General features: G+C 44.7%; 1 protein-coding gene across 1 annotated transcript in view; it reads left to right on the forward strand.

The window, feature by feature from the left end:
* The window catches only part of LOC128698807 (peripheral plasma membrane protein CASK-like), a 380,387-nt gene that overhangs the window by 302,629 nt on the left and 65,440 nt on the right, over nucleotides 1-12,318 (forward strand). The window contains exon 7 of the mRNA XM_070097823.1: nucleotides 10,904-11,079. Within this exon, the coding sequence (XP_069953924.1) occupies nucleotides 10,904-11,079 (176 nt within the window). The remainder of the gene's footprint in view (nucleotides 1-10,903; nucleotides 11,080-12,318) is intronic.

The raw sequence follows: 12,318 nt of genomic DNA on the forward strand, positions 1-12,318 counted from the left end.
ATCGAGACAACACTAAAGGAAAGGGAACTGAAAGTGAGAGCAAGACAGAACCAGTGGAAGGAAAGAGAGACAGGACAGGCAACGACAGACAGGAAAGCTCAGCCTTTGGGGGAACATCAAACACAAATGCTTACAGAAACCTCTCAACCCATGTCACCACATATCAACCAAACACAGTAAACAGAAACGAACCTCACTCCATAGCCACCACCTCCATAAGCACTAATTCCACAATCACAGCAGCCTCCCATAATATTGTGCCCTGCCTCCCACCCTCCCAGCCTGCACCTTCCTCTTCCATCTCCCAAAATACAGTAATGGAAAGGAAGCTAAAGGTATGGTACACCAATGCAGATGGAATACCAAATAAGAGTGAAGAGTGGCAAGAATGCATCATTGATGCATCACCTGACATCATAGCACTAACAGAGACAAAACTTACAGGGATGATAACAGATGCAATTTTTCCAGCTGGATATCAGATTATGAGGAAAGACAGAGAGAACAGAGGAGGGGGAGGAGTAGCATTGCTCATAAAAAAAACAGTGGAGTTTTGAGAAGATGGGAGGAATGGAAAGAAGGGAAACAGACGACTTCATTGTAGGAACACTTCAGACTGGGGGTCCAAAGGTGATAATAGCAGTGATGTATAACCCGCCACTTAACAGCAGGAGAACAAGAGAAGAGTATGATGTGCGCAATAGGGCAATGGTGGATACACTAGCTGAAGTGGCCAGGAGGGCTCATATGGGTAGGAGAAAATTGCTTAAGATGGGGGATTTCAATCATAAAGAGATTGACTGGGAATACCTAGAGCCACATGGGGGACCAGAAACATGGAGGGCTAAGATGTTGGAGACTGTATTGGAGAACTTCATGCATCAACATGTTAGAGTTACAACTAGAGAGAGAGGAGAGGATGTTGCAGCAAGGCTGGATCTCATATTCACCTTGAATAGTTCAGACATAAGGGATATCACCCACGAAAGACCCCTTGACACTAGTGTTCATGATGTCCTGAGTTTTGAATATCTTTTTGAGTTAACAGTGGAGAATGCAGCAGCACGAGAAGAAAGAGAGAAACCAAACTTCAAAAAAGGGAACTACATAGGAATGAGAAGTTTCCTGCATGAAGTGCAGTGGGAAAGAGAACTAGATGGAATGACAGTAAATGAAATGATGGAAATAGTAACCACTAATTGCAGGGAGGCAGAGGAAAGGCTCATACCAAAGGGCAACAGAAAAAATGGTAAGACCAGAGTGAGCCCTTGGTTTAATTGGAGGTGTAAAGAGGCCAAAGCCAAGTGTGCTAGAGCATGGAAAAGGTATAGAAGGAAAAGGACTCAAGAAAACAAGGAGCTGAGCAGAAGAACCAGAAACGAATATGCAGGGATAAGGAGAGAGGCCCAGAGGCAATACGAGAACGACATAGTATCAAAAGCCAAATCTGAACCAAAGTTGTTATAGTCACATTAGGAGAAAAACAACAGTCAAGGACCAGGTAATCAGGCTGAGGAAAGGAGGAGGGAAGCTGATGAAGAGTGACCAAGAAGTATGTGATGAACTAAACAAAAGATTTAAAGAAGTATTCACAATGGAGTCAGGAATGCTTCCAGCAAACTGTGGAGTTAGGGTGCACCAGCAGATGCTGGACACAATACACATAACCAAGGTAGAGGTGAAGAAACTGCTAGACGAACTCGATACCTCAAAGGCGGTGGGCCCAGATAACATATCTCCATGGATACTGAGAGAGGGAGCAGAGGAACTGTGTGTGCCATTAGCAGCAATCTTCAGTAAATCTATCGGAACAGGGCAGTTGCCTGAGGCGTGGAAGACAGCACATGTAGTTCCAATTTTTAAGAAAAGGGATAGATGGGCAGCATTAAACTACAGACCAGTGTCACTGACTTGTATAGTATGTAAAGTCATGGAAAAGATTTATCAGGAGAAAAGTAGTGGAACACATTGAAAAGATTGGGCTCATACATGACAGTGAGCACGGCTTCAGAGATGGGAAATCCTGTGTCACAGTTTTACTTGAGTTCTACGATAAGGTAACAGAAGTAAGACAGGAGAGAGAGGGATAGGTAGATTGCATCTTTTTAGATTGCAAGAATGCTTTTGACACAGTAGCACACAAGAGACTGGTGCAAAAATTAGAGGAGCAGGCAGGAATAACGGGGAAAGTACTGCAATGGATCAGGGAATACCTGACAGGAAGGAAACAACGAGTGTTGGTACGTGCTGAAGTGTCGGAGTGGGCGAATGTGTCGAGTGGGGTTCCACAAGGTTCAGTCCTAGGCCCTGTGCTGTTTCTTGTATACGTGAATGACATGGTGGAAGGAATAGATTCAGAAGTGTCACTGTTCGCTGATGATGTGAAACTGATGAGAATACAAGTGGGCGAGGATCAATTAAGATTACAAGGGGATCTGGACAAACTACAAGTATGGTCCGACAAATGGCTCCTGGAGTTTAACCCCAGTAAGTGTAAGGTCATGAAGATGGGGGAAGGACACAGAAGACCGCAGACGGAATACAAGTTAGGAAACCAACAGCTGCAAACGTCAATTAAAGAAAAGGATCTTGGGGTAAGCATTATAACGAACATGTCCCCTGAGGCACACATCAATCAAATAACTGCTGCAGCATATGGGAGATTGGCAAACCTGAGATTGGCGTTTAGACATCTGAGTATGGAGTCATTCACGACATTGTACACAGTGTACGTATGGCCCATACTGGAATATGCAGCGCCAGTATGGAACCCTCACTTAGTCAAACACGTCACGAAATTGGAGAAAGTGCAAAAATTTGCAACACGATTAGTCCCGGAACTGAGGGGTATGTCTTATGAGAGGTTAAGGGAACTCAACCTGATGACACTAGAGGATAGGAGGGATAGAGGGGACATGATAACAACGTATAAAATACAAAGAGACATTTACAAAGTGGACAAGGATCGAATATTTCAGAGATGGGATACAGAAACAAGGGGACACAATTGGAAACTGAAAACCCAGATGAGTCATAGGGATGTTAGGAAGTATTTCTTTAGTCTTAGAGTTGTCAGGAACTGGAATAATCTGGAGAGTGTAGCAGTGGAAGCAAGTTCCATAAATAGCTTTAAGAAGAGGTATGACAAATATCATGGAGCAGGGAGAGAGTGAATTAGTATCGACCAGTGAAGAGGCGGGGCTAGGAGCTATATCTCGACCCCTGCAACCACATATAGGTGAGTACACACACACACACACACATAGGAGCTCGGACTCGACCCCCGCAACCTCAACTAGGTGAGTACATACACATACACACACACACACACACACACACATACACACATACACACAGGTGCAACGAGACTAGTCCCGGATTATTATAATCATGGGGGTGCGCTAAACCCGTAGGATTATACAGCGCATGCGGGGGGGATATGGGAGGCATTCAGACTTAATTCAGGGAACTGGAGCACAGATCCAATTCCCTAGATCAACAGCCCCTCACCAGCGTCAAGGAACCTCCCTTAAGGGGACTAGTCCCGGAGCTAAGGGACATGTCCTATGAGGAGAGGTTAAGGGAAATCGATCTGACGACACTGGAGGGCAGGAGAGATAGGGGATATATGATAACGACATTTAAAATATTGAGAGGAATCGACGAGGTGGACAGAGACAGGATGTTCCAGAGATGGGACACAGCAATAAGGGGTCACAATTGGATGTCGAAAACATAGCTTTAAGAAGAGGTATGATAAAGCTCATAGAGCAGGGAGAGAGTGGACCTAATAGTGACAAGTGAAGAGGCGATGCCAGGAGCTATGAATCGATCCCTGCAATCACAGGTGAGTTCACGAACATACACACACACCTCTCTTTCTCTCCATCTCTCTCCATCTCTACCACTCTTCCTACCTGTTACACACACACACTCAAACTTTACCCCGCTTCCCGCTCTCCACCTCCATCACTCTGTCCCCCTCCCTCTCCCCATTTCTCTCCCCCTTACAACTCCCCCACACACACACATTCACACACGCACACACATGCACACACTACAACACCTAAACCATAAACTGAAATGGTGGCTCAGAGGGGAATTCGAAGGCTCAGGGGATCAGAGGAAGATGGTTCTGGTAAGGAATAATGTATGGAAGAGCAATGTAAAAGGATGGAACAAGGGTGGGAGAGCAAACTAGGTGAACTTTCTGCAAAAATGGAGAAGACGATGGAGGCAGAGAAGAAGAAATGAGAGTCACAAGCTGAAGCCGCAGAAGCCAGGATATGAGCTCTAGAATATGAGGTAAATTGGCTGATGCTATGTCTCATACCATCTGAAGCAGGTACACCCCTTCTGAACAAGGAGCGCAACGGAAAGGAAGGAGACATAACTTAGGCTAAGTCCCTATCAGTCTACCAAACAGGGCTGAGGAATGAAGGGGAGATATGTTGGGTGTAGGGATGGCTGTAAGGGAGGTGGGAGAAGATGGAGAGGGGGGATAGGCCCAATGCAGGGGTACGACCATGCCACCAAGAGATGCAGGAAAAAATAAGGGAGACAGTGGCCATGTACAAATGGGACCGCAAGACTCAGAGGGAAAGGCAATGGGAGGAGGAGAGTGAGAAGTCAATGTTTATTCATGGGCTTCAGGAGAGTGAGGAGGAGGATACACAATGAAAGATGACAGGAAGAAAAATAGGAGATTGAAAACATCAAAGAAATAGGCAAGGAGGACATGATTGAGATGGTAAATTTTCAGAGAATTGGGGGGTACTTAAAGGGAAGAAATCGACTGGTCAAACTGATTTTCAAGACAGAAACAGTCCAGAACAGGTTCCTGCAAGAGAAACCATTGCTGAAAGAATCATCATACAAGAGGGTATTACTAGAGCAAGACAGAACATGAGCAGAATGACAGCAGCTGAGGGAGAGGACACAGAAACAAAAGGGGCTAGGCAGAGAGACAAGGGCAGAGTCAGCAGAGGGTAACTGGAGCAGGGCAGAGAAACAAGCACAAGCACACACAGAACCACCCCCAGAACCCCACAAAGTAAACAGACTATCCCAACACAAACCACAATCCACACAGCCCCCAGCCCACACTACACTGTAGAATCCCATAGCACACTGCCAGGTCCCCCACCCTCACAAACCTCTCAGAACACAGTGTTGGAGAGGAAACTGAAGGTATGGTACACCAACACGGATGAAGTAATGAATAAGTGGGAGTAGTGGCACGAAAGAGACAAAGAGGCATCACTGGACATCATAGCTCTCACAGAAACCAAGCTCACAGGAATGATAACAGATGCCATCTTTCCAATGGGATATCAGATCCTGAGGAAAGACAGGGGGTGGAGGAGTGGCACTGCTCATCAAAAACCAATGGGATTTTGATGAGCTGGGGAGAGGAGACAGGAGAAGCAAGAGACTGCATAATAGGAACACTTCAGTCTGGAGGTCCCAAGGTGGTAATTGCAGTGATGTATAACCCACCACAGAACAGCACGAGGCCAAGGCAAGAGTATGATAAGAGTAATAGAGCGATGGTTGACACACTGGCTGAATTGGCCAGAAGGGCTCATGCGATCAGGACAAAGCTGCTGGTGACTTTAGTCACAAGGAAAGCGACTGGGAGAACTTGGAGCCACATGGGGGCCCAGAAACATGGAGGGCTAAGATGATGGAGGTGTTACTGGAAAACCTGATGTACCAACATGTAAGGGACACAACCAGAAAGAGAGGAGAGGATGAACCAGCAAGATTGGACCTAATATTTACCTTGATATTGAGGACATCACGTATGAAAGACCCCATGGGGCCAGTGATTCTAAGCTTCGAATAATTAGTAGAGTTACAAGTGGAGAGGGAAGCAGGAAGGGCAGGATGAATGAAGCCAAACTACAAGAGAGGAGACTGCACAGACATGAAGAATTTCCTACATGGGGTTCAGTAGGACAGAGAACTGGCAGGGAATTCAGTAAACGAGATGATGGAATATGTGACAACAATATGCATGAAAGCTGAGGAGAGGTTTGTACCCAAGGGTAACACAAATAACAAGAAAGCCAGGATGAGCCCTTGTTTCACCCAAAGGTGTAGAGAGGCCAAAACCAAGTGTTATAGAGAATGGAAGACGTATAGAGGGCAAAGGACCCAGGAGAATAAGGAGAGCAGTCGCAGAGTCAGAAATGAATATGCACAGGTAAGAAGGGAAACCGAACGACAATTTAAAAATGACATAGCAGTGAAAGCCAAATTTCACCCGAAACTCTTATATAGCCACATCAGGAGGAAAACAACAGTCAACGACCAGGTAATAAGGCTAAGGAAGGAAGGAGAAGAGATCACAAGAAACGACCGAGAAGTATGTGAGGAGCTCAACGTGAGATTCAGAGAAGTGTTCACAGAGGAGACAGAAGGGACTTCAGAAAGACAGAGAGGTGGGGTACACCATTGGACACAATAAATACAACCGAGGAAGAAATGAAGAGGCTGCTAAGTGAACTAGATACCTCGAAGGCGATGGGGCCGGATAACATCTCTCCATGAAACCTGAGGGAGCGAGCAGGGGCGCTACCTGAGGTATGGAAGACAGCAAATGTAGTCCCAGTTTAAACTAGACCAGTGTCACTGACATGTATGGAAAGTTATGGAGAAGACTCATCAGGAAAAGAGTGGTGGAGCACCTAGAAAGGAATGAGCTTATCAGCGATAGCCAGCACCATTTCAGGGACGGGAAATCCTGTCACAAACCTACTGGAGTTCTATGACAGGGTGACAGCAGTAAGACAAGAGAGAGAGAGAGGGGGGGATGGTAAATTGCATTTTCTTGGGCTGTAAGAAGGCGTTTGACACAGTTCCACACAAGAGATTAGTGCAAAAGCTAGAAGACCAGGCAGGGGTAACAGGGAAGGCATTGCAATGGATCAAGGAATACCTGTCAGGAAGACAACAGTGTGTCATGGTACGTGGCAAGGTGTCAGAGTGGGCGCCTGTGACGAGCGGGGTTCCACAGGGGTCAGTCCTTGGACCGGTGCTGTTTCTGGTATTTGTGTTCAACATGACTGAAGGAATGAATGGACTCAGAAGTGTCCCTGTTTGCAAATGATGTGAAGTTGATCAGAAGAATTTAATCGGACGAGGACTAGGCAAAACTACAAAGGGATCTGGACAGGCTACAGGCCTGGTCCAGAAACTGGCTCCTGGAGTTCAACCCCACCAAGTGCAAAGGAAGAAAGATTGAGGAAGGACAAAGTAGACCGCATATGGAGTACATTCTAAGGGGCCAGAGACTACAATCCTCACTGAAGGAGAAGGATCTTGGGGTGAGTACGACACCGGGCACATCTCCTGAGGCGCATATCAGCCAAATAACTGCTCCAGCATATGGGCGCCTAGCAAACCTAAGAACAGCATTCCGACATCTCAAGGAATCGTTCAGGACTTTGTACACCGTGTGCGTTAGGCTTATATTGGAGTATGCAACACCAGTTTGGAATCCACACCTTGCTAAACACGTAAGGAAACTAGAGAAAGTGCAAAGGTTTGCAACAAGACTAGTTCCGAAGCTAAGGGGAGCTAACAGGAGAGGTTAAGGGAAATCGATCTAACGACACTGGAGGACAGGAGAGATAAAGGGGATATGATAACGACATACAAAATACCGAGAGGAATAGAGAAAGTTCCAGAGATGGGACACAGCAACAAGGGGTCACAGTTGAAAGTTGAAGACTCAGATGAATCACAGGGATGTTAGGAGGCATTTCTTCAGTCAGAGAGTTGTCAGGAAGTGGAATAGTCTGGGAAGTGATGTAGTGGAGGCACGATCCATACATAGCTTTAAGAAGAGGTATGATAAAGTTCATGGAGCATAGCATTAAGAAGTTTTAAGAAGAGGAATGATAAAGCTCATAGAGCGGCCAGTGAAGAGTAGGGGCCAGGAGCTGTGAATTTGCCCCTGGAACCACAACTAGGCGAGTACACACACACACACACACACACACACACACACACACACACACACATACACATACATACACACACACATACATATACATACACACACATATGACACTGGAGGACAGGAGGGTTAGGGAAGACATGATAACAACATATAAAATACTGCGAGGAATTGACAAGGTGGACAGAGACAGGATGCTCCAGAGATGGGACACACAAACATGGGGTCACAATTGGAAGTTGAAGACTTGGATGAATCAAAGAGATGTTAGGAAAGTATTTCTTTGGTCAGAGTTGTCAGGAAGTGGAATAGTCTGGCAAGTGATGTAGTGGAGGCAGGAAACATACATTGTTTCAAGACGAGGTATGATAAAGCTCATGGAGCAGGGAGAGAGAAGACCTAGTATCGGTAAGTGAAGAGGCGGGGCCAGGAGCTGTCTCGACCCCTTCAGCCACAAATAGGTGAGTACATACATACATATGTACACACACACGGATTATATGATAACGACATACAAAAATTCTGAGAGGAATCAACGAGTTGGACAGAGACAGGATGTTCCATTGATGGGACATAGCAACAAGGGATTACAGTTGGAAGTTGAAGATACAGATGAATCACAGGGTTGTTAGGAAGTATTTCTTCGGTCACAGAGTTGTCGGGAAGTGGAATAGCCTAGCAAGTGATGTATTGCAGGCAGGATCCATACATAGCTTTAAGAAGATGTATGGTAAAGCTCATAGAACAGGAAGAGTGACCTACTAGTAGCGGCCAGCGAAGAGACGGGGCCAGGAGCTGTGACTCGACCCCTGCGGGGCCAGGAGCTGTGACTCGACCTCTGCTACCACAACTAGGTGAGTACACACACAGCGGGCGCCTGTGACGAGCGGGGTCCCACAGGGGTCAGTCCTAGGACCAGTGCTATTTTTGATATATGTGAATGACATGATGGAAGGGATCGGCTCTGAAGTGTCCCTAATTGCAGATGATGTGAAGTTAATGAGAAGAATTAAATCAGATGAGGATCAGGCACGACTACAAAGAGACCCGGACAGGCTGGACACATGGTCCAACAACTGGCTTCTGGAATTCAACCCTGCCAAATGCAGAGTCATGAAAATTGGGGAAGGGCAAAGAAGACCGCAGAAAGAGTATAGGCTAGGTGGACGAAGACTGCAAACCTCACTCAAGGAGAAAGATCTTGGGGTGACCATAACACCGAGCACGTCTCCGGAGGCACACATCAACCAGATAACTGCTGCAGCATATGGGCACCTGGCAAACCTGAGAATAGCGTTCCGATACCTTAAGTAAGGAATCGTTCAAGACACTGTACACTGTGTACGTCAGGCCCATACTGGAGTATGCAGCACCAATTTGGAACCCACACCTGATCAAGCACGTCAAGAAATTAGAGAAAGTACAAAGGTTTGCAACACGGCTAGTTCCGGAGCTCAGAGCAATGTCCTACGAAGAAAGGTTGAGGGAAATCGGACTGACAACCCTGGAGGACAGGGGGGTCAGGGGAGACATGATAACGATATACAAAATACTGCGTGGAATAGGTAAGGTGGACAGAGCCAAGATGTTCCAGAGAGGGGTCACAATTGGAAGCTGAAGACTCAGACGAGTCACAGGGATGTTAGGAAGTATTTCTTCAGTCATAGAGTCGTCAGGAAGTGGAATAGCCTAGCAAGTAATGTAGTGGAGGCAGGAACCATACATAGCTTTAAGACGAGGTATGACAAGGGCTCAGGAATCAGAGAGAGGGCCTAGTAGCGATCGGTGAAGATACGGGGCCAGGAACTGAGTCTCGACCCCTGCAACCACAATTAGGTGAGTACACACACACACACACACACACACACATAAGGAATCGTTCAGGACCCTGTACACTGTGTACGTTAGGCCCATATTGGAGTATGCGGCACCAGTTTTGAACCCACACCTAGCCAAGCACGTAAAGAAACTAGAGAAAGTGCAAACGTTTGCAACAAGACTTGGTCCCAGAGCTAAGGGGTATGTCCTGCGAGGAGAGGATAAGGGAAATCGACCTGAAGACACTGGAGGACAGGAGAGATAGGGGGGACATGATTACGACATAGAAAATACTGAGAGGAATTGACAAGGTGGACAAAGACAGGATGTTCCAGAGATAGGACAGCAACAAGGGGACACCGTTGGAAGTTGAAGACACAGATGAATCACAGGGATGTTAGGAAGTATTTCTTCAGCCACAAAGTAGTCAGGAAGTGGAATAGTTTGGGAAGCGATGTAGTGGAGGCAGGATCCATACATAGCTTTAAGCAGAGGTACGATAAAGCTCACGGCTCAGGGAGAGTGACCTAGTAGCGATCAGTGAAGAGGCGGGGCCAGGAGCTCGGACTCGACCCCCGCAACCTCAACTAGGTGAGTACAACTAGGTGAGTACACACACACACATCGTGCCGTATCCGCGAGCTTTATTTAAAAATGTAAGTGCCAGTTTTGCCGAATAAGTAGAGAGTACATTTGTTTTGACAATAAATCGTCTGAACATAAAAAATGCATGATTGATATTAATTAATATTGAATAAATTTAAAGTGGTGCATGATATGTTTAGTAGTGTGAGAGTAAAATAAATTACGTTCATTGTAGCAAAGTTAGGTGAGGTCTTTATGCTAGAGTTGGTGCGATAATATAATTCTTTACTCCGTTCTCAAAGAAAAATATATTTTAATCCATAAAAGAATATTTCGAGAGAGTTACATTTTTAGGGTAGTTCGGTCTAATTGTCCATTCGGCTTATTAGCCAATTATTTATATATATATATATATATACACACACACACACATATACCCATGTAATGTGTATTGATCCTGCTCAACACCCTGAGAATTGTTCTTGAGTCATCCTTGTTCCCACTTTCTATGATTCTCTTCATTTTCTATGACAGGTCGGATAGGGACGCCTCACTTCATGAGTCCGGAGGTAGTGGAGCGACAACCTTATGGTAAGCCTGTGGACGTTTGGTCTGCTGGCGTCCTCCTACACATATTGCTCTCTGGAACTCTGCCCTTCTACGGCACCAAAGATCGCCTTTATGATTCTATATGTCAGGCTAAATTGCACGTAAGTATCGCACAGCTAAAACAAATAAATTCTTGATTTACTATTTTTTTTTACAGAATTCATCTCGATTCACTGATAACTCTTATCGTACCTATGTCCCTTTCGAAGCCACACGGTATTATATGTTTCGCTTAGCATTAACTGACTCGTATACATATAAGCCTGTGCTGACTACTCACCTGTCGCTAATGGTACAAATAGTCGACGCTCACTTGGGAAGTCCAGGGTTCGAATACTGAGCTTAGACCAGATATATGGTCCGGTCTGTACACCTCCTGCCAATATTCCATTTAGACACTTGGTTGTTAGTCACATATTTGGGGTCGCATCCTGAGGGATGCTCGGTGATAAAGTCAGTGTAGCTCAAGTAACTGTTCTTGTTCCTACAAGTTGTTAAATCATTTTACGTAATGTACTCAGTAGACTGCATTTACTTCGATTTCAAAAAAATATTGAACAGTCTTCTCTATGTAATGTTGATATGAAAACCACAGCATTTCGGCAAGATAAGCAAATTGTTACAGTAGATTAAATTTTTTTTTGAAAAATGTACATTGGTAAGAGGATTTATAATGGAATTATGTTAATTGTGTTACACAAAAGTTAGTCTTTGACCCGATAATGTGTTAGATTATATAAATTGTCAGTAATATTAAAAAGGTTTAATATATTTGGTGATGGAAAATCAAATGTAAGGAAGAAAATCTGAATGACTGTTAAACCCTGGAAGAAGAATGAATGAATGATAAAAGAGAATTTAGATAACTTGCAATCTAAATAAAAGAAGAGGAAAATAAAGGCACCCAACGGCACTATATTGTAATATAACCTTAAAATATCACAGTATAAAGAGCATGACATTATAACAGTGAGAACCCTATGATGTACTGACAGTCTATAACACAAGATACATAGTTGGTGATATATATATATTTTGAGAAATATGAACTAGGAAAACTGAAGGTACTTGGAATTACCTTGTTGGCAGAGAGGAGGAAAATAGCCACGACTTTAATGTAAGATCATAAAATAATGATAAAATAGTGAAGGTATAGACATCTTGGTACAATCATCAGGGAGGAAAGAACAGCTAAAAACTACAATAAAAGGGGTGTCGATAGGAGACTATAAAATATTTCTTCACGGATAAAGTGGAAGATAATACAATGGTATATATAACATACCAACAGTGCCTCAGTGAGAGAATGCGGGTTATGGCATTTTATCCTGAAGACGTTT

Source organism: Cherax quadricarinatus, chromosome 59 (assembly GCF_038502225.1).
Source record: "Cherax quadricarinatus isolate ZL_2023a chromosome 59, ASM3850222v1, whole genome shotgun sequence".
Taxonomy (NCBI): Eukaryota; Metazoa; Arthropoda; class Malacostraca; order Decapoda; family Parastacidae; genus Cherax; species Cherax quadricarinatus.